This window comes from Natator depressus, chromosome 3 (assembly GCF_965152275.1).
Source record: "Natator depressus isolate rNatDep1 chromosome 3, rNatDep2.hap1, whole genome shotgun sequence".
NCBI lineage: Eukaryota > Metazoa > Chordata > Testudines > Cheloniidae > Natator > Natator depressus.
This window is the reverse complement of record NC_134236.1, coordinates 154,788,426-154,811,650: the sequence shown is the minus strand read 5'-3', so window position 1 is coordinate 154,811,650 and position 23,225 is coordinate 154,788,426. Positions and strand designations below refer to the sequence as shown.

General features: G+C 41.7%; 1 protein-coding gene across 1 annotated transcript; it reads right to left on the bottom strand.

Annotated features, from left to right (window-relative positions):
* Window positions 1-1,524: 1,524 nt before the first annotated feature.
* SLC4A1AP (solute carrier family 4 member 1 adaptor protein) lies at window positions 1,525-23,097 on the bottom strand. The gene is made up of 14 exons (XM_074949122.1): window positions 22,534-23,097; window positions 19,352-19,544; window positions 18,459-18,581; window positions 17,390-17,450; window positions 16,349-16,488; window positions 15,907-16,067; window positions 14,634-14,703; window positions 9,714-9,903; window positions 9,159-9,270; window positions 8,512-8,734; window positions 7,541-7,630; window positions 6,203-6,273; window positions 3,184-3,256; window positions 1,525-1,976 (listed from the first exon to the last, which is right to left on the bottom strand). Exons 1-14 carry the CDS (start codon window positions 23,080-23,082, stop codon window positions 1,927-1,929), a joined length of 2,106 nt encoding a protein of 701 aa, XP_074805223.1. The 5' UTR covers window positions 23,083-23,097; the 3' UTR covers window positions 1,525-1,926.
* Window positions 23,098-23,225: the final 128 nt, after the last annotated feature.

The following is a 23,225-nucleotide window of genomic DNA, read 5'->3' as shown; positions in this document are numbered from 1 at the left end:
GTTGGCACAAGCAGCGAGAACAAGTGTGTGGATGCTGTAGCTTACTGCAGAAACAAAGACCAGTCTCAACAGCTGGGCGACTGAATGGGCGGGTGTGAAATCACTCTTCTACACCAGGGTTTGATTTTAAAGCCAGTGGCGTAAGTGTGGGTGAATTTTCAGCTTTATGGGGGGGGGGGGGGGAGAGTTAATTACGAAGGGAACACTTCAGAGGTCCAGAGGAAAGGAATTGGACATAATACAGCTCATAGATGGAAGAGACCTATGACACAGCATGGTTTGTGCTTCACTAGCTCCATCTGCAGGTATTTCCTCTTTAATTATGGATTTTGAAAGAACTGGTAAGAGGACATTGATGTGAGTGGACTTTGGTTACCAGGGAGAAATACTTTCAACCAAGCAGGGGCTTGAATAGGGGAATACAAAAGGCATCTGCCCAAACACACAATGCTGAAAAGATAGAAAAGCCTGAACTATTATGACCATCCTAGAAACACGTCTGATGAAAAGAGGAAGGTGAAGAGACATGGTCAGGATAAAATTCATATTTTTAAAAGAAGCATTTCCTTATGTATAATACAACCACTACCGTAGCATTTTATAGAGCTACTTTACATAGGAAATGTTGGACTGCCTCAGACCTATGGTCAATTTAATCCAATATCTTGTCTCTTGACAGTGGCCAGCATCAATGCTTTAGAACAGTGGTGGGCATCTGTGGCCCGCATGTGGCCCATCAGGGTAATCCCATTGCGGGCCGCGAGACATTTTGCTGATGACAATCCGCAGGCATGGCCCTCGCAGTTCCCGGTGGCTGTGGTTTGCCGGGTTCCCAGACGCTGGTTCCTGGGCTACAGGTTGCCCACCACTGCTTTAGAAGAAGGTGCAAGAAACTGCACAGAAGGCAGATGGAGGGTAATCTGCTCCCATCAAGGTCTCTTCCTAATCTCTTAACATTTGGAATTATTTTAAGCCGCAAGTTTCATATTATAGATAAATGAGGTATTAGATTCTTTCCAATACTCTTTTTCAGCATGAATTTTTATAGTTCTGGATATTCTTGTTATCCATAGAATGGTCAAATCCCTCTTTAGTCCTCACTAAATTCTTGGCTCCAACAACATTCTGTGGCAATGAGTTCCACAGTCTAATTATGCACTGAGAGAATTATCTTTTATCAATTTTGAATGTATCATTTTTCAAATTTATCAAATGTCCCAATGTTCTTGTGTTATAACACAAGGAGAACAGAAATTCCTGTCTCCCTTTTCTAGAGCATTCACTATTTTGGGGGCTTTTATCATCATGTCCCCTCAAATTTGTCTCTTTTGAAAGAGAAATTGAAAATATTTGGATTGCTTGTCTTCATATGAGAGTTTTTCCATGCCTCTAATTATTGCATTTTTCTCAGTGTTTCCAGCCAGTTTCATGCTCTGGTTTTCTTGCACTATTCAGTGCAGAAATGCTTGAGTTCCAAAAGTTAAAAAGGATTTTTCTTGGGGGGGGGGGGGGGGTTAAAAATATATTTTTTTGAAATAAAATGTCATTTTAAGTATAATTTGGAGGCAAAAACACTAGTGTTCTCATTTTTATTGGATGAAACCAGCTTGGTCTCACCTCATCAAGCTTATAAACAAAGTCCTTACAAGTCTAACATTCCTATGCTGAATACAACGACCAGGCCAACTGCAGAAGGAAGAGGTGGAAAAATTTATGTGCAAGGCTCAGGAATCCTTAGAAGTGTTTTAAAAACAAAGAACAAATTCAATGCTTGAGATAACTGTCTGAATTGGTGCTGATGCCATTCAGTCTTCAACAACATCTGAGAAGCTAACTCTTTTACCCCTCACTCAACTCTGTGCAGGAAGCTGTCCAAAGTAGCACGGTCCCTTAGACCTCAGAGCCCCTGCCTGGGGCCTGTGAAGCTTAATAGCCATATTTTTCATTCAGATGAGTCTTGCCATCACCGCTTTGACCTGATTGACAAGAGACAAAAATATATATATATATTTTCTCTTCCAAGATCAACTCAGAGCAAAGAATGAAACTGTCTGCACAGAGCATACATTCGACAGGCAGAAAAAAAAGTATACCAACTCACACAATGGATACTACAATACTAGTCTCCTTTTGATACATAATTCCTGACAGCTGGGAGTTATATGCCTTTACAAGACTACATAATATCTTTCCTGTTTATTTGGTTCCTCCAGTGTCCCCATTATGCCAGCTCAGACAGGAGACAAATCCGCCCATTAGCAGCTGGAGACAGGAAAAGAGAGCTCCCTCAAAAAAGGAAGCTGGCTAGACACACCCAGTTCAGCACCTCTTCTGGTCAGCTGAGCCAGGAATTTTGCTCTAGTTTTTACTAGTGCTAATGGAGTGCAGTCCTTCTGTTCACTTAGCTCTGGGATAGAGCTCTCCTCAGTGAAGTTCCTTCCCCGTCTCCTCCCTCCCTGTGAGGCCCAGCAATGTTTTAAACCCCTAATTATCTGTAATTTTGACAAAGACTACCATGAAACCATATGAAATCTAATCTATGCACTTAATATGAAAAGCTATATGCATAAGCCATGCTCTCATTAAAAGAGTATAATTGAAAATTCATTGCATCATTAAAAATAACCACAGAAGGTTAAATCAAAACGATTTGAAGGTTAATTAGAAAAGTTAATCTTTACCTTTCACCCTCCACACAAATTGGATTTGTGCCCCTATTAAAAGTCATTCCATATCTCTGCCACAATAAGTTAATAAGGCTTGTCTCTCCAAAACATGTGATACGAGTTGTAGGAAGATTTGTGTTTCAAAGTTTTGGCCAAAAAGTCTTCACAAAAGTTTTAGAGGACCAATCCCACAGGTTGCGGAATGTCCCAATGACTTCAGTGAAAGTTGAGGCTGCTCAAAACCTCACAGGCTTTGATCTTCCTTTCAAATAATAAAACCACCACCATACTTGGCGTAATGAAGCGGATATAGAACTGCAGGAACTAATAGTAGCACATATAGCAGCGTGAAAAGTACATGGTTGTTACGTGTGGTATTTGGGATGGGTGTATGTGTGAAATATCCATACTGGTTGATTTTTTTGGGGGGGGGGCCACACTTCAGGGACCTCAGGACTATTTTGCAAATGGATTCCTGATTCATTGGAGTAAGAAGTTAGAGGAAATTGCTTGGTACCTGCAGGAGGCATCCACACACAGTAGTCTGGGTCATCTTCTGGGTACTGCGAGGAGGAAAGCGCTTGCTGGAGCTGCAAAAAATAAAAATTGAGCAGACATTTTTAAAGATACAGCATTCCTAGCATAAAGTTTCCAAGTGTTTCAAATAGTCAGTTTTAAGCTGGAAAAAAAAAAAAAAAAAAAAGCTACCGAGAGGTGGAAGCAGTTTCCCTACTGTGAAGGGTCAATGAGGAAACACAACAGGAGTGCAGTGGGCTGGTAACAGAGCCGGTCTGTCAGGGCATGTCTACATTACCCTCGGCATCGACGGGCAGCGTCAGCTGTCAACTGACCACAGTGAAGACATCGCGATAAGTAGATCTCAGTAAATCAACTTCAGATATGTTATTCATGTAGCTGAAGTTGCGTAATTTAGATCAATCCCCACCCGCCCAGCATAGACCAGGCCTCAGAGTATAGATTGAAGGACAACTCCACCCTCCGATATAGCCATGAAATTCCTAATGAAGTCAGTAGGAGTTGAGTGTACTAACGAGGGCAGAACTGTTTGTTGCACTTGACAGCATTACAGATAATACAAAACACAGGATTGTGTCCATGGTGTATGCAAATAGAGGTTACAATGAAAATGTTAATTTTTGTATTTGCTGACTCTCGAGGGTTTAAATTTGTAAGCTTAATGTTACATTGGTGTCAATTTTACAATGAATGTCCCTGTTTAAAGGAAAAAGGGGAAGGTGAGACTTAAGAGTATTTAAGTGATTTAGGAGCACAATTCACACTGGGGAAAAAAAAAAAAATCATATTAAGGCCAACAGTTTCAAACTTGAATGCCTGAAGTTAAGCTGTTAAAATAAGAGTGGCCTCGTTTTCCAAGAAGATACATGCTTCCAGCTCCCATTAATTTCAGTGGCATTTGTGACTGCTAAGTGCTGCTCAAAAATCAGGCTATTTTCATCGAGGCCTAAATATGGAGATAGCAAGTTAAAGTCAGGTTGAAAATTTAGGGCCGAAGCAGTAATCTTTTAACTGCTTTCATCTTTTACTTCCACAATTATGTAGTCAAAATCTAACAACTCCATAGTGAAACACTGAAAAACAAAAAAAACCCCAACCCACCTATATTTAAGTCTTTAAATCTACACAGAGCATACATTGCTTCAATAACTCAGCCAGAGGTTAGGGGTCTATTAGAGGAGTGGTGGGTGAGGGCCTGCAGTGTGCAGGAGGTCAGACTAGATGATCATGATGGTCCCTTCTGACCTTAAAGTCTATGAGTCTATATTTACTAAGCATTGAATTTATGTACTGGTTATTACCTAAAACCTTAATACAGATCTATCAGTATGATCAAAGCAATGTTTCAGTCCATCAAATCTGTTTAATTTTCTAAAATTAACCTGGATTAGAGACCTCTGGAAGATCTAGCCTCCTGGAAAGTGTCAGCATGTAAAATTCAGCTCTTTTTATTCTTGTGCACAAAAAAGTTAAAATCTTTTCAGAAGGAGAAAAAGACTTTTTCCAGTTTTGCATGACTCAGAAGTGCATAAAAAGATTTTTTCCTCAAACTTTTTTTTAAAAAAAAGTTACCTTTGGGCTGAAACCCACTATGGAAAATATCAAGCAAAAGGAGAGTGTGTGCAGAAGATCGCATGTGCAAAAAAAGTGATTTGTAATGGGAATGTGAAGATAACCTAAGGTATTTAATATTATGAGAATACTATAACATTAGAATGCTTGGAGTGAATTAGTGCTGGTTAGAGGTGCTGGGTCTGACAGCCCTGGAGACTGATACCTTCTGGTTATCCACAGAAGGGGTACAGCATGGATTGTAGCAGTGCAAATGTATTGACACTTCCCTCACTAATATGCTTCAACCTAGCTACGGAGGGACCTCCTCTGAAGGATGTTCCCATTCAGTCCTTGGCCTCTTTGCTGGGATTGCTAACAATGGAATCAATTAACGCCAATGGAAGTATTATTTTGGATTAGCGGATCCTGCTAGTGGCTGATGGGCAGTACATCTCTTTGCTACATGATGCAGTGTATTTGCATAGCATTCTATCAATTACAAAACCTACAACCAGAATGTGCTACGTAGAAATTGCCACACTGGATAAACTTGTAGACCATCTAGTCCAGTACCCAGTCTCCAACAATGGTCAGTACCAGATGGTTTACAGAAAGGTACAAGCCCCCATGATGCTAAATTATGCAGTAATATGCCCCCAGGAAAAGGTTCTTTCTAACCCCCAGCAGAAGTGGTTATCTTTATGCCCCAAAACATGGAGGGTTCATATCCCTTACAGATTTTTATCCTAGAAACAACTCTATCCTCCTTGTGAATGCACTGAAGGCCACTTACACCTTGGCTCCCAGTTACAATAAATTCCACAGCACTAACAATGGCCCCTTTCCACAACTCCCAAAAGGATGAAGTTATATTAAAGGCAAGACACGTGGACTACAGAGGTGGCCCCCAGGTTTTTGTCCAACAGTATCAGTTTTCCAGACTAAGACCTTTGCAGTGTAAGCCAGTGTGTGCAACATCCCACGCTAATCCACAAGAAAGCTCTGCAGACACAGGACTGGGCCTTGGAGCATGCCAATTTTTATGGCAAGTTGGAGCACATACAAGCAAATGAGAGATCACATCACTGTGACACAGCACAAAGTGTTAGCAATACAGTTGGAAAGGAAGCTTTGATGAATGGACTGGTGGTCTATTTTGACTGTAGTTTTTACGGAGCTCTGTCAATCCTGAAATGCTAGATCATAGCTTCTCAGCAGGCACACTCCTCGGTGACTTGTAATAGCTCTCTATGCCTGCTGCAGCAGTAGTGTATTAGAAGACTAGTCTCACACACCATGGAAGACACATCACTGTCACAAAGCTGTACTCCAACCATGTCACCAGCCCATTTCGCTCAGAGGGAATCTTTTAAATTAGACTGTTGACTTCTTGGGGCAGGGACTGTCTTCCTATGAGTGAGAGAGCTTCAGGTACCATTACTTACCCTGCTTGGGCCATAAACTTTCGTCTTTTTCTTGGGGCTCTCTTCAAATGTCCTGCACGCGCTCTCAGACGCTGGGAAGAAACAAGATCTGTTTTATAGCACACGGTATTGCTCCTACATCACAAACCAGCAGCTCTATCAGAAATAAGTTTGCAAAAGGCCCACTTAAAAACAGACCTGTCAAAGGAAATGGTACATTAACCTTGTTGAACCAAAATTCAGTTCTTTTATCTGTTGAACAGGATCCTACTGTTATAAATTTATTGAGATTAAACAAACTACAGTTGTCACTTAATGTAACATATTCGATCCTCTATCTGGCACTCCATATATCCACCTGTAAGGGGTTAGGATCTAATAGGTATTTTCTATCTGCAGTTACTATAATGATAAATTTTAATAGTCACGCAATCTTCTCCCTGCAGATTACAAGAGGATATAATACTGAAGCTGGAGCATGGAAGTGCCCTGGACTTCGGCCATCAAGGGTTTGTACTCTGGGCCATGAAGACCGAAAGCTACTTTAGGAAATACATGGAACCAACATACGAAAATGCCACTTCTCTGGGTACAGGAATATCAGTTAGTGGAAGAGAATAGTGAGGGAGCATGTAAGATGAATAGCCTTGACTCTCCTGCCATTTAACCTAAGTGACTCAAGATCTCAATCTCATCAGACATCAAAATTCACCCCTATAAGAGAAGAGGACAGTCTCCCTGAGGAATCTTAGGCTGCCATAGACTGTCAGGTGGGAGAGCAGAGTAAAAGAATTCATACAGATCTCTTCCAAATGTTTTGCATGCCAAGTCAGGCTTTGATCTTGAGGATCAGATGGACTTTTGTAAAATGCACGGTGACATTTGGTCAGCTCAGAGTGCATGCTACTGCCATATGGTACTTGAGATTTGTATTGGCACAGATCTTCACATGCACTTCCCCTCTGACCAACTCTTAAGACAAGACAAGGAGGAGAAAAAGGGTGCATCATTTTTTATACTTGGTTCTTCCTCACAAGATCCTGCTGTCACGCTACTGCATTAAAATAATGTTGTATTTATATAGTGTCTTTCATCCAAGGAACTCAAAGCGCCTTACAGATTTGGAGGGGCGAGGAGAATTGAAATACAGAGATGAAGTGACTTGCCCAGATGTCACATATTTAGACTGTGGCAGAGTTGAAAACAGCCCTTACACCCCCTGGATTCCTAGTTCCCTGCTTCAGAAACTAGACAATGCGGTTTCCTTTTGCTAATTTGCACAGACAATAGCTCCTTTGAATACATTTTTAAGTCTATAATCTCCCGCACAATTGCTGAGCCCCACATTGCATTGCTCACCTTGAGACTTCTCTTGTGATAGGTCCATCTGATATTCATTATCTGGTGTCTTTAACCGATTGCTGACGGGCTGAGACTGAAAACCAATCTCTGGGGAAAACAGCCAAAAAGTCAACAGAATACACTTATCAGGCATCCTAAGAAGTAGAGCACTAGTATCACTGAAACACAATATACTAGAGTAAACTTAGCTGCATTCATTTCAGCACTGACATTCAAATAAAGGGACAATTCTCTCTAAACACCTAAAGAGTTTAAACATAGAAAGACTATTTCAATGCAACATTGGGAAGGGAGTTTAATTAACCCACAGAGCCAGTTTAAACTAACAACTTGGCCATATCGCACATGATACCATACATTAAAGCAAGGAGGTAGAGTTGCAGATATGAGGGAACAAAATAACTTACTGCAATGTTATGGCTGAGTTTTCACATGCACAGAGTTGGTGAATGCAAAAGGGTTTGAATTTGGATATACAGTGTCACAGACAGTGTCAAGATCCTGCCATTATGACTTAAAATATTTTACCTCTTCAGTTTATAAACCTTCAAATGTATTCTTACTCTGAAATCTGTTTTCTTTTTAATTATGTTCCTTTACAACAATGCCATGTACTAGTTTGTTACTGTAAGACACTCAAGTGCTGCACACACTGGTTTATCAATATGGCCCGTCACAATACAGAAAGATTTCTTTTCTTGTCTTTTTTTTTTAATCCCAAAACTATGGGAAATTTGCTGTTGTGCAGAGCTTTAATACAAAACCAGGTGAAACTCTTTGGTTCCTGGATCTGTTTGTGCCCAGAATGCTGAACTCATAGGCACAAAGCTGTGAAAAGGAAATCTGCAAAGTGTCACATGAACATCTGTGAAGCAAACCTCCAGAGCTTTGGGCAACTCTGAAAAATCCAGTAGTTTATACTCACATAACCTAATGCAGAGAAAAGGGAAAAAGCGGTCACTGTTTACCATGGGTGGGTTCCACATTCTTGCTAGGAGAACTGGCAGGAAGACTAGTCTCTTGTTCTGCTTCTTCTCCTGCCATTTTCATCTCTGCTTTTTGTGTCCTGATATTTGCTGCTTTGATTTCCTGCTCCTTATCTTCATCCTCTTCTTCTTCCTCCACTTCAGGCCCATCATCTTTCATTTTTAACAAGCTTTCAGGGATAACTGGACGTCTGAGAGGCAACTTCTGTGGCGTAAAAGCAAACTGATGTAGCAGTGTTTAGGTAATCTGATGACGAGTGCTATAAAAAACCCTGAGATATATAGACAGGTTGATACAGAATGGCCACAGACAGACAAGACAGGACAAAGCATGTGTGTTCCACACGCAGGAAGAACTAGGAAAGAAGTGCCAAATGGATGACGAGCTATTTTGTCCTAAGGAAAGGTATCAGTGCAGGTGAAAAAGAAGAAGGAAAAGAGATACAGTCATTGTGCCCAGAAGAGCGGGTCATAGTTTTTTGGATAGTCATATTGGGAATTAAACCAATAATGCATCTGAATTTAACTAAAAGGCCAAGAAGAATAGAAAAGAAAGTGAAGGGAAAGTCAACGACCTAAGGAAACGAAAGCAACAAATACCTGAAAACTGGCCTCTTCATCCAACTTACCCCTAGGTTTCCAGTTTTCAGTTTGAATTTTCTTCCCCCTTTCATTGCACCAAAGAGAGGCAGTGTTAGCTTTTTAGGCTTGTTCTCCATTTCCACACCATGACTCCCAGTCCTAACAAAATTAGATACAAAGAAAAGTGATTAGCAAATGCACAGTCTACAGTAAATACCTAAGCATCAATCTCTTCTATTTAAGAACAGAAACATTTGCGGAACAAAGGTGATGCTATGAAACAGAACTCAAACCTGTGCTGAGTGATGCTTCTGCAAGACATGTTATTAAGAAACACCACTGTGTGCGCGCGCATGTGCACACACACAGCAGGTGTTGATCTTACTGCTTTAACTCCACTGTTGCTGTATCTCTCTGCAGCATGCCTTTGACATGGCTATGGGTCAGTGGCACACTGACATGCCAAAGTGACATCTCAGATGTACCACAGGAGGTGGTACCCATTGTATATTTTGCTCTTTCTACATTTTGGAAGCATTTCACTTGCCAGGACAGCACAATTTCATATGGACAATATACAATGATTATTGATGTAGACTCACTGTGGCTTCAACTCCGGCAGCTCTGCAGGTTTAACAATCTTTATTAACCCTTTCAGTCTCCGCTGTTCTTGCCTCAATTCAAAGGACCGCAAGTGAAGCTTCTTCCTCATTACGCTGTCTAAGGAGCAGCCTGATTTTATTTCAGTCATGAACTCATCCAAAGAATCCTGAGAAGCCGGCTGGGATTGGGCTGGGCAAGAGGATTGCAAAATATACAAGGTGGCGGTAGGCGGGGGAAGAATAGAAAAAAAGATGAGTCTCATACCCACCAAATTTAACCTTTAAAGATTGCAAAGTGTGTCATGGGGCAATATAAGTACCCAAGACAGATAACTAGCTAATACACCACCCTCTGTGCAAAAAACTCTCACCATTCAGCTAAATGATGGGCCAAATTTGTCCCTGGGGAAGAATTCAATGGAGTTCTCTAAAGGATGAATTTGATTCAATCCATTTTAGTCTGTGTAAACCCATTTCTGAATTTGTGAATGTTAACTCAAGTAATCACCCCCTTGAAGTCTGTAAGTATTTCCTATCTTACATAAAAAATACTTCATCTGTGACTCCTGTTCAGACAGCCTTACATACTGTTAGAAAACATTGCCAAAGTAACAATTGGGAAGGCTGATTTATATTTGGGAAAATAAAAGGTATGGGGTTTTTCCTCCCAAAGGTGAGTCCATCTCTTTGCAGACATTGCTGATTCCTCCCATATATGTAATAACAAAGTTGTTTCTTTTGCATCTCAAATTTTGGTTCATGAGGCTTTAGAGCCTCAGGTTTTTCTTGCTAACCCATGACTTAACAAGGATCAGAAAAGTTCTTTTCTTGGATTTTGACAATGCTACCGAATTTGCAACCTCTGAGTTATGTCAGAGGCAGACAATGAAGAAAACTAATTCTGTGTTGTCAGAATTTCTGAGCCCTTGTTGTTCGGTAAGAACTTCTGCCTTATTTTTACTATTATACACTATGCTAAAATTCAGGCAAACTTAAATCTTTGTAACTGTATGATTATGTGTGCATGTAGATATGTACGTGTGTGTCTGTACGCAATTATGTAATTTGCAAATTTTTAAATATCTGCCCTAATTATAAGCCAGGCCGAAGTATTTTAACTTTCAGCCCTAATTAACTCAGCCTTAATTATAAATCAGAATTGGTTGAATGTAATTAAAGATGATTTTTTTTTTTGACTTTGTTTAAATTTTTTGTGATGAGTATATTTTTGAAAGTGATTGTAAGGAACTATTAAGCATTTCTTCTAGTTATGCAAACATTTTTAAAAGGCCTCAGTTCATAAACTGGGTATTTCTGATATAGAACAAAAATATAGTTTCAAATTTAACACACACACAAAAGCTGTAGCAGCGTGTAACAGTAATTACTCAAAGATCACTTAGTTAATAGGACGCAAGGAATTATTATTGCTTGGTATGCTATGTGCCCTAATGTCCCTTAGGAAGATGATATATCAACGTTAATAAAAACGTATTGTAAGTAGTCCAGCCAAAGTAGCTCTCATTAAGTCTATTTCTCTCATATATAATTAATAACTTTACACTGAGTGTGAATCAGGACAAAAGCTACCCATGAACTGACTGTTTGAACCTTTTAAAATACAGAGATACTGTATATCAACATTCACCCTTATGTGCATAAGGATGCCTACAAAATAACCTTGAATTAAAGGTGTGTATATACACACACACACAGAGCACTTTTACTACTAAACTTACACACATTCTGCACTATATGATGCATTCTTAGAGAGATGTTTAGCATACCACCAGATTAAGTATCTGAACTTTGAAGTAAGCCAGTGAATAGACATGCATGCTCTAGACTCAAAAAGATCCTGACCTGGGAAAAAACCTTGAAGAAGTCAATGGGAATTAGGTGCTCAGCACCTCACAGGATTGGGCCTGAAGTTGGGCACAGTGGACCAGCCCAGAAAATTGATACCTACAACCCTGCCCCAATGCAGAAAGGATTAGTTGTTTCTGCCTAAAGTGCTGCCACCATTTCAAAATAGAGACTCTGCAACGTGTAAGTTGATGTGGAAGTTTCAGCATTGGGTGGCAGCTACAGAGGACAGCCGTGTCCCAGGTAAATACAGCTTTGGACAAACCAGTCTGTCCTCTGATGAGCAAATGCACAGCAGGATCTATTACCTCAGCATCACAAAGGGAATCTCTACCCCCCTGCTGCTTGAGGGACCAGATTTCCCAAGCTCAGGCTATGGAATGCAGTTCACAGTCTCTCTTAGGAGGCGATATCTGCTTTCGCACAGAAAATTGCTGGGCAGATGAAAATTAGTCATCACTAGGAGCAGGATTAATCATGGATATTGTATTTTATGTTATATGGACAAAAGCTCTAAGGCCATTTACTTCACTATCAGCTTGTCCGTGAAGAACATCATCATCATTGCTAACAAAAAATAAAAGTGAAAATCTCTGTGTATTTGATTTTCATTCAGCTGCACTGAAGTACGAGAGAGTTATCAAGCTTCCCCATCAGTAGGTAATTCAAAATGAGTTTAGGAAGCAATCTGTAAACCTCTATTGATGTCGCTCTGACAACCACTTAATTTCTACAAGTGCTGGGTAAGAGGTACAGTAATTCAGCCTGTCACTCACTCGTCCATCTTTCTGGAGTGCTGCCCTTAGAGGCCAGACATGTAATGACTTAGAGAAAGCCAAACCTTGATAAGGTTTCACAACCTTATGTGCTGTAATAGTATTGACAGACTACCAATACAATGATAAAAATCACCTATCATTAGTGTAAGTGCTCTCAGAAGCTGTAGGCCAGCACCTATGGTTAATGTGAGCTACCAATTTAAATTGCAAAGAAAAAAAGACACGCAGCCAACACAAGGATTAAAATAGACTGGCCAGTGATCTAAGACTAGTTATAGTCTATCCTGGCCCAATGTCAGGAAAGCATTGTTAAACTGAGGTACCAAAGTAGCCCCAGTACTGTTTCAAAGTAAGGTCTGATACCTCGCAGTCTGACAGGTCTAGCAATAAATGCTGGCATTCCCAGTGTTCCAGGGTTATAAAGGATTCATGTCCACCTCAGTGAGTCATGACATGCTGGAATTAACAGTACTAAATGCTTTCAGGTTCAGACAGATTTTCCAAGCAATGGTCCTGGACAAATGACCAGAAACAAAATTGTTGATCCAAACTGGCACTGGTATTGGGTTGGTTTACCAAAATGAAATAGCGGATCATGCAGACATAAAAGTATAGCTACCATAAGTTGAAATATATTGCCACCTGGAAGACTCTACAATTCTCAGAGAAATCTTACTCATACAAGGAAGACCCATCCTTTGTTTATGCAAACTATTTCTGGTAGAAAATGTATAAACAAACACCTAAGTACATTTCCCCCAGATAACACCTGGCCACATTACACATAGTCTACAAGTACATTTTGTCTCAACTTTTTCTAGTGGACTTTTTATGTGCCCAATATTTGTTTTGTTTAAAGAGACAGTCAATTTGAATTTTTTTTTAAATTCAGCTTACAATTTAAAGGCTGTTCACTAAAGATATTTTTTTTTTAAATTCCCTTTTGATAAAAGAGGGGAGGAGAGTTTGCATTTCCTTGCTGCATTATCAGGGTCTTTTGAGTGGGTCCAAGAGCAATGCCACAAAATGTCCTTGGGAATGCACCTGCCTCTTCACCTTCAGTTGTTGCTAACAATAAATACTTGCTTGCAGAGCCTGTGGAAGAGTATAATTTTCTCCCTCCTAACTACATCTCATGAGAGTGAAGCAACTAACCATTAGAAAGCAGTGTAACAGACTACTCAATAAGTGCCGTCAAATGCACAAAGTAAATCTGAAAAAAAGACAAAAATATGCTTTCCCCTCTGATCTTTCATTCTAGTAACCATAGCAGTTACTAAAACAAAAGGAGGTATAAAATTTGCAGATGGAAGTAGGATTTTTGAGTGACAGCATCCTTTTAACTACCTCTATGAAATGCAAGAGCACATTATTGGCAGACAAATTTAATGTGTTTACATACACCTATATTCAGGGGTCATTCCACAAGGAACCCTGAAGACAGAACCTTTTGTTTCCAAATATGTTTGCAGGGAATGAGGGGATTGGTTAAAGTTCTCTAGGATCCCCTAACCTATTCCTCACAGAGTCTCAAAAGCTTTGCCTTATAGTTCTCTCTTCAAGGAAGGTTAGGCCTGACTCGAGTTGTGGAATATGACCATCTCACCTGACAGTAGCTTTCCCCTACACTACACAGACCCAGCCCAGAAGAGGCTCCCCACCCACCCCAGAAGAGCAAGGCTGGAACCCAAACTCTGACCTCACGTGGCAACAAGTTGCAAATTCACCAGACAGACACAGGGTCCTAAACTTCAAGTACTTTCACTGTGCACTTTTCAGTTTTTCTTTGCTTTAAACTTTACATCTGCAGTGACAAAGATGACCTGAATAGAGACCATCTGCAATTGCAGAAGCCTTTGGTCTTTTGTTTCCTGCAAAAGGATTTGGAGGTTGTGAAAGAATTCTCTTCAAATAGGGTTGGTTTCACAAACATGGTTAACACCGATGAGCACTAGTTTACCTTGCTAAACTCATCTAGCTAGTACACCATCCTCCCCTTACCTGAGATGTTATGTACTGTTAAGATACCCTGCATTTGTTATTAATGAGTAACTACACCTATATTGTCTACTGTCTGATCCTGTGTACTGGATTAGGTACTCTTTGGGACTGGTGTGAAACAATAGTGAGCAAAATGACCTGAAAGTATGCCTGCTTCTAGACTCCACTCCTCCATTTTCATTTAGCAGCTATATGTAAAACATATATACAGACTCTGCCCTCTCCTCCACAGTGCTCCCTAAAGCTCTTCAATCAGGGATACTTGGTGCCTTACCTTTCCCTGAAACCTTCAGCTTCTCTGTTATCTCAGAAAGTTCTTTTTCAGCTGCATTTAACTTTGCAACCTACGAAGAGCCACACAATTAAAAAACATTTTCATTTTAAAGATGTTTTTAAAATAAGTTATTCTTAAAACCAATATTCTACACATTACCCTGTCTTTACACTGCTGATCTTTGGCCAGGAGGTTTACTGGCTCAAAGGACTGACTCTGCTCCTAAACCATTTCTCATCTCATTTTCCTCCTGAAACATCAAGATGTGCACATGCCTGGGTAACCATGTTATATTGTCGTCACCCTTGTCCTTCCTTCTCACCCTCCTTGTCTGAGTATGACCCTAACTTGTCAAGCCAGGTTCAATCCAGTTTGTATGGTCTTTGAAGCAGGGACCAGATCATCTTGTTTTGGGAGGTACCACGTGCACTTTTGACACTTGGAAATTATTTTGTGATGGCCTGAAACTGTTTGTGTCTTTGTTCTGATACTCAATTCACCCACCTCTCTGCCCTGTCCTGTCAAGCAGAAGAAAAACTGCACAGGCAAGCACAATAGACTACATTTCCCTAGAATAGAGTGTGCAATACTTTCTGGTAACTCATTAAGCTGAGTTTATTATTATTTTCACAGCTCTGATCAATGAAGTTGCAAATTCCTCTTGCCTCCCCTAGTTTGTGTGTGAGAATTTAGGGCTCATGCCAGATGACTGACTGGCCCGGGGACTGAAGTACTCTATCCACAGAGCAGGCACAGCAGAGACAGCAGCAGAGCAAACTTCTGCAGTATTGCCTTCCCTACACGCCTCAAACTTAAGCAGGCGCTGTTCTATGATGAGAAAGCTTGTTCTCCATGCACAATCAGTCCTCCTCCTTTCTGCTGAGGCTGCTAGTAGAAGTTAAGTTGTACCAAAAGTGGTGGCAGTTTCTGTGTTCACTCAGTTAGACTGGGACCACCAGATAAGTGCCCACATGCTACTGAAGTGCTGGTAGCAGCAGCTTTCTGGCACTTCCATCCTGTGCTGGAGTCAAAAGGTTCCATGCATACGCCAACATCAATCTTCAACCCTCCAAGTCTCTTGCTCTATGGACACGGAGCGCTACTGACTCCACTCCAGGCTGATCAATTTGTAATTACAGGCCTGAGATCGTATCAAAGCACTGTCTAACACACAGCAATTTAAAATCCCTTTGATCTTTCTTTCCAGCAACAGTGTATGCAAGACTGAAGCTAACAATGCCCTGTCTGGCTAATAACCTGACGTTCTTCTTACCAGTGAATCAAAAGTCTCCGGCTTCTCTTCTATTTTCCCAGCTTTTTTCATTCTGTTCAGTCGTTTCTTTTCAACAACCCCAGTTCGGTCAAGGAAGGTGTCATCATCACTGTCATAAAAATCCTCCTCTTCCCAGTTCTTTGCTTTCCTTTTCCGGGATACTGGGCGGGGGGGAAGAGGGAGAAGGCAAGGAAGCAAAAAAGTTAAAAGCTCTTGAAAAAGAGAACAGTTTGAAGCTAGTCATCTACATCATTGATTTAAGCCTACCTAGTCTAGTTAGTACCACATAATTGACGAGATATGTAACACACACTGGAGAATGCAAGATTGTTTAAATCAACTCTAGGCATATGCAGCAGGCTCAAGCTTTCTCGGCAACTAAACGCTGCCCCTCAGAGAGCATCTTCTAAATAGCTACCAAAGAACGTGACCAGTTACCGACCTGCCTCTTGCCGCAGCACACCTCTAGCATCCAGTATTCGGCAAGCTTCCAGCGCGCACTGTATCATTGCTTCCTTTTTCTTTCCTGAATGGATAGCCTCTGCCACCAGCTGCTTCCCTGATGCATCATCCACAGGCAACCTATTCAATTCAGAGTTACAGAACAGCTCTGAGACACTACTAGGCTCCTATGTTCTTTATGTTGGACATCACTCTTTCCATCCCACGCTATTCTCTTTTTCAGTAAATATTTTCATGTTACAATTTTTTACATTAGTCAAACCAGTTAGTTTCCAAAAAACTTTCAGGCAAATCTTTAACTAGCCTGAGGAACAGGACTTCCTACATCCAATCCCAGGCCATAGCAAAACAGCACAGACAAGCCAAAGGAACTAATTTAGGCCCCAAAGTACTTTTAAACACTCATGTCCTGTGAATTACCAATGCTAGAAATTAACATTATGCCATACTGGAGCAGAGATTCTCAAAATCGTATAAGCCATTCCAAGCTATTCTATTTGGTCATAAGCTATCAGACCTTAAATGTCACATCATTCCAATTACAATCTTGCTTTCCCCTCACCAACACGAGAAGTTAGTGGCCTCTCTGAAGAGCCTTTGAAGCTAGAAACCACTGTTTTATACCATCTGAAAGAAAGGAATCAGATTTCAAGTACTATAAAGCATGAATTTCTATCTCCATTAGTTTGTGAGATACTGCTAGCTAAATTCTTCCTCGCATAATATTTCAAATTGTTGTGTTTCTCACAGCAGGGACAATTGAAAGAGTTGTCACAATTTGATGTTCCTGGGGGATGGAAAATAGGTAAGCAAGAAAGACTTAGGGAAAGAGTACAGACACTAAACTAGGTAATGATCCATCCATCCATCATCCTTCTATTTCAATTTCCATGCTTAAGCCTAATTTCACTTTGGTCTCAGCTGCAGATGTACCAATCAAACAAATGACTCTCTCCGTTTCTGCTTGTGAAACTGAAAGGAAAGCCTCTAATTTCAGAAAGTCAATGCATAGTATACCTACTTAACCCTGCAGAGCCAGGTATTGTGTCCATGGTCGTCATATTCATACTCTAGTTCTTCTCCTGTACAGGAAATAAAGAAAAAAGTTGATGCAGCTGCCCACATTGTAAAAACCGGCAACCATTACTTGTGGTAGGGGACGATAGCGAGGATTAAAGGAAAATAACCCCTTTTGTGCTTGATACTCCCCTGCTTATACATCAACAGATTGGACTTGCTCTTAGCCACCACAACATCCTGGGCAGTTTGTTACCCACTGTGACCTTAAGTTCTTTTCCGAGTCATGACTTTCCCAAACACAGTCCCCCACATCCTAAGAGCGACCCATATTCTTGGTTCATCGTTTGTGACCTTACATTTTCTTATATTAAAACATATGCTGTTAAAGGGAGCCAAGCTTACAATGAGATCCAGATCTCTCTGTAGAAGCAAGCTGTCATTATTTAACACTCCACCAATATTTGAGTCATCTGCATACTTTACCAGCAATGATTTTAAATTGACGTCAAGTTGTCACTGCCTTCTGTTTTTGCTGCTCTATAATACTTTCCTATAAAGCCTCATATCACAACCACCATCCCCTAACTATGAAGCCTTTGGATCCCTTAAACATTACTTTTGAGAGTTGGTTGTAGAAGGGGTGTCACTCAAGAATGATTCAAGGTGCTTACACAATTCCCAGCCTGGGAGCCAGGAACAAAGTTTGAACTCAGAATATAAGAACAGCCATACTGGGTCAGAACAAAGGTCCATCTAGCCCAGTAGCCTGTCTTCCAACAGTGGCCAACGCCAGGTGCTTCAGAGGAAATGAACAGAACAGGTAATCATCAAGTGATCCATCCCCTGTCGCTCATTCCCAGCTCCTGGCAAACAGAAGTAGGAACACCATCCTTACCCATCCCGGCTAATAGCCATTCATGGACCTATCCTCCACTAACTTATCTAGTTCTTATTAGAACCTTGTTATAGTCTTGGCCTGTGCGTTGTGTGAAGAAATACTTTATGGCATCACCACATGCACCACTATCGGGAAATGCTCTGCTGACAAAGGACAGACACAATACACATACCTTCCCTGTCAAAGAAACCCTGCAGTGCCTTCCTAGGGTCCTTCAAATAAAAGGCTTCTTGCTCCTCCTGAAACTCTATGGCAATAGGATTTTCTTCAACTTCATCTTCCTCGGCATCTTCCCCTGGAGGAAAGCATGCACAGAAGTGCAGATGAAATAGGAAAGGAGGTTGGAAAGAGATGCAAGTAAAATTCAGCATTCACCAGTGTGAAAAATATGAGCCGCAATTCAGAAAAACCCCTGTATAACAAGTTTTGCTTAACCTTACTAGCAAAAGGCAGGTGAATCTGTGAGGGTAACTTATCAAAAGAATGTAAAAGTTAAGTATATAATAGTAGTTTACCATTTTAAAGACATACTTAAAGTATTGGAACTTTAGTTATTTAAAATTATGGTCCACTTTGTCAGCTCTCATATGCTGACTTGAGAGGGTCGGTTTTCTTGAGAATTAAACCACAAAAGTTAGAAAACCCAACCTTACTGCCAAACACACACACACATGCAAAGAATTCAGTTAGGGCTAACTCCACTGTGTAGTGGTCTCCAGCAATTGTATACATTACATTTGCTGCAATAATATACACAACATAGCAGAAGTTAAGGACAGAGCATAAACTTCAATTCTTAGTTTCTTGCCTTTTTGGTTTGAAGTCAGACCCTTAAAGTTGTGTTTTTTGTTTGGGCATAGATCTCCTTCTGTCTCTTCCACACAAACTTACTTACACCAACAATCCTTTTTATAAAAAGGAAATTATTTTTGTCTTCAAAAAACTCTCATAATAATACACCACTGCAGCTGGAATTCAATGCTTAGTTTTCATCTCTCTAGTTTTTGCTCAAAAGACTTTAGCTCTTATTTTAGCAACTTCATTCAGGGGTACAATATCTCTTACCCATTCCCCATGAGCAACTCATATCATTACTCTGACTGCTCTCATTTCTTTTCTCTTCCTTTTCTTCTTGTTCATCTTCATCTGAGTCCTCGCCTAACATTGTCTTCTCTAGCTTTGCCTGTTGCTGCTTGTGCAGAGCCTTCAGCTGAGTCACAGTTAGTTCGGACTCAGACTCCTGATCCTCCTCAGGTCCCTGCAGCACAAGACACAGACAATATCTTTAAAGAGTGCATCTGGAAAAGATACCATTTTGTAACAGAAAAGCAAATTATTCTAGGATACTGTCAATCTCTCTTTACATTTTTTTTTTAATAAAAAGTTCAGTTTACCTATTGTACTCCACAACCCTAAATCCCCTGCTACCGGACACAGTAGATTTAATTTCCTGTCTACAGACGAGCAGCATTACAGATGCAGCGTTCGATTCAAGATGTGGCTGCATTTTAATGGTAGGACAGGTGACCCCTACATATCCTTTAATTCACAAGGGTGTGTTTAAGTATAAGTAACTAATGCTTATGAAGCCCTTTGAGGGCCTCAAAAGAGCCTGTTATCACTACTTTTAATAAAAATTTTCCTGGACTGTTAGGCATTAGTGTTTTAACTCCTAGAAATATCATACTGCTAAACTAGAAAATGAAACTGATTGCTTTAGTTCCTTTTTCTTTTAACACAACCCCCCCCCCCAAACAAAAACAGATTTTAACTCTTAAATTTGATTTTTTAATTTAGATTAGTTTCATAAAGTCTGCATTTGCCAAAGCAGCACATGCAAGCTTTTCTTCAAAAATGCAACTTTCCAAGATATGCAGCCAATTCTTTCACTACATATCTTGCTGCAAGAACTAAACATACAATGAAGACAACAAAGGCACTCCTCATGCAATCTACACTACAGGACCATATAGCTAACTTGTCACTTTGGAGAAAATAATAAAACAACAACAAAAATGTTCCATCTAGTTTATGCTCCGTTTCTGAGCAGTGATGGGTACATTCTTTTTTCCAGTTAATGATCAACCAAGCCAATTAGAGAGCATTTTTACAGGTGGTGAATCAAATTCCTTCCCATTTCCCACAAGTCTAACCTATTTTCTTAAGCTGCTGAATAAGGAAGTTAAGCTACATGCAATAGTGTCCTTAAAAGGATGCTGTCAGTTTGAAAGCTGGTCAGTTTCAGGGTTGCCAATTCTTGCAACTTTATTATAGCTTTTACAAGGGGTAAACACTGAGATGGCAAAATCTGCAGACAATACAAAACTACTCAAGATAGTTAAGTCCCAAACAGACTGTGAAGAGCTACAAAAGGATCTCACAAAACTGGGTGACTCGGCAACAAAATGGTAGATGAAACTGAAAGGTGATAAATGAAAAGTAATGTACATTGGAAAACATAATCCCAACTATACATATAAATGATGGGGTCTAACGTAGTTGTTACCACTCAAGAAAGAGATCTTGGATAGTTCTCTGAAAGCATCCAGTCAATGCGCAACAGCAGTCAAAAAAGTGAACAGAATGTTGGGAATCATTAAGAAAGGGATAGATAAGACAGAAAATATTATATTGCCTCTATATAAATCCTTGGTACGCCCACATCTTGAATACTGCATGCAGATGTGGTCACCCCATCTCAAAAAAGGATATATTAGAATTAGAAAAGATTCAGAAAAGGGCAACAAAAATAATTAGGGGCATGGCCCAGCTACTACATGAGGAGCTATTAATAAGCTTAGGACTTTTCAGCTTGGAAAAGAGACGACTAAGGGGGATATGATAGAGGTCTATAAAATCATGACTTGGGTGGAGACAGTAATTAAGGAAGTGTTATTTACTCCTTCTCATAACACAAGAACAGTAGTTCTCAAACTTGTGTACTCGTGACCCCTTTCACATAGCAAGCTTCTGAATGTGACCCCCCCCTTAAATATATAAAAAAGCATTTTTAATTTATAACACCATTATAAATGCTGGATGCAAAGCGGGGTTTGGGGTGGAGGCTGACAGCTCACAAACCTCAGTTTGAGAACCCCTGCACAAGAACTAGAGGTCACCAAATGAAATTAATAGGCAGCAGATTTAAACAAACAAAAAAGTATTTCTTCACACAATGCATAGCCAACCTGTGAATTCTTTGCCAGAGAATGTTGTGAAGGCCAAGACTATAATGAGGTTCCAATAAGAACTAGATAAGTTCATGGAGGATAGGTTCATCAATGATTATTATCCAGGATGGGCAGGGATGGTGTCCCTAGCCTCTGTTGCCAGAAGCTAGGAATGGGCGACAGGGGATGGATCACTTGATGATTACCTTTTCCGTTCATTCCCTCGGCCACTGTCGGAAGAAAAGGTACTGGGCTAGATGGACCTTTGGTCTGACCCAGTAAGGCCGTTCTTATGTTTTTACAATGTCTAGTGCATTCTTAATGCTCCAGTTCCTGGAATCACGTGAACGTGAGAGACTCTCAACTTTTTTAAAAAGTGAGTTTCTTGCCTTCATGGTTGCAAAGCCAAGCCTGAAAATGTAACCCAAGTGCACACTAAATGCTGAGAAGCCAGAAGACTAGGAAAGAGACTCTGAAATATTTTTTCAAGAGTCATGAATTTTAACTCATGATTTCTGAACACATGGGTTTGACACAGCTGTAACTGCAAAGAGTGAGAGTCAGACTCTGTACACTCAGGGCAGCATGTAGAGCACAGGAACCATATGAATGAGTACCCACTACAGGGAAAGGCAGGTTCCAGCCATACTTGTCCGATGGTGTGTAGCTACAAGGGTGGCAGTAGGATGCTACAGAGCTAACAATAGCAGCGTAGACTCGAAGGGCATGGTTTGGGTGGGTAGAGCCCTGCAGGCCACATACCTAGGTTCAGGTACATATGGAACTTTGCTCTATTCCCTAAAGCAGTGCTGCTGTTAATTAACCCCGGTGCTAACTGGGCACGCAGTCTGTACTCTGCGCATCACTGCAAGTGCAGCCCCACTTTCAGAGGCATTTTTGGTGTTGCCTAGGGACAGTTTTGGGGGCTTACAGCTCACAGACAACCCCCCCCCCCACCGTACCACAGGTGCTGGAACTAGAGGCGCCGCTGCACTCCCTGGCTTGAAGTGGTTCCCATCCTATACAGGATTTACCCGTTTGGGTCAATGGCTCTCAGCGCCCCCGCTCCGCACCCACCTGCAGCACGAAGAGGCGGGAGCTGCCCCCGAAACGCAGCGCGTGCCCCACGCGCACCCGGCAGTAGGTGTGGGGCGGGAGCCGGGCCTTGTTGAGGAAGGTGCCGTGGGTGCTGTCCAGGTCGTAGACGTAGAAGCCGGGCTGGGCCTGGCCGCGGTACTGCAGCACGGCGTGGTGCCGCGACACGGACGGGTGCTCCAGGGCCAGGGCGCAGCCCGGCAGCCGCCCCACCAGGAACCAGCTCCTGCCCTCCAAGCGCAAGGTGCCCACGATGACGCCGCCCTTCAGGGTCTCCAGGCCGTAGCCGGCCTCGGCCGGGGGGCAGGCGCCCCACGGCGGCTCCTGGTAGCGGGGCCGCGGGGCCGCGGCGGGGAGGGGGCCCGGGGCCGAGCTCTGCTCCCGGGGCTGGGGCGGGCTCTCCGCCGGCGGCTCCTCACCCGCTGCTTCCCCCTCGGCGTCCCGGGGAGCGGCGCCCACCTCCTTGCCGCGGAGCGGGACCGCCGGTCTCTTGAAGGCCCCGAAGTCGGGTCCCTCGGCCACCGGCTCCATCCCTCTTGGGCTCGGCCGCCACCAGCCGAGCGGGTCCCCCCCCCCGACACCAGCCCCCCCCGGAAACCTGCTCCACGGCAGCTCGGGTTGCGCCCGCGTCTCAGCGCCGCAAGGGCTCAGAGCCCCGGAACCAAACAAGCAGG

What these genes read in the sequence shown, in the direction of transcription:
- SLC4A1AP (XM_074949122.1), bottom strand. Translation starts at nt 23,082, where the DNA reads ATGGAGCCGGTGGCCGAGGGACCCGACTTCGGGGCCTTCAAGAGACCG. An exon ending in CCCGCCTCTTCGTGCTGCAG is followed by an intron (nt 19,545 to 22,533) that starts GTGGGTGCGGAG and finishes CTTGTGCTGCAG; the next exon opens with GGACCTGAGGAGGATCAGGA. An exon ending in ATCACAAGAGAAGTCTCAAG is followed by an intron (nt 6,274 to 7,540) that starts GTGAGCAATGCA and finishes GTTTCTTCCCAG; the next exon opens with CGTCTGAGAGCGCGTGCAGG.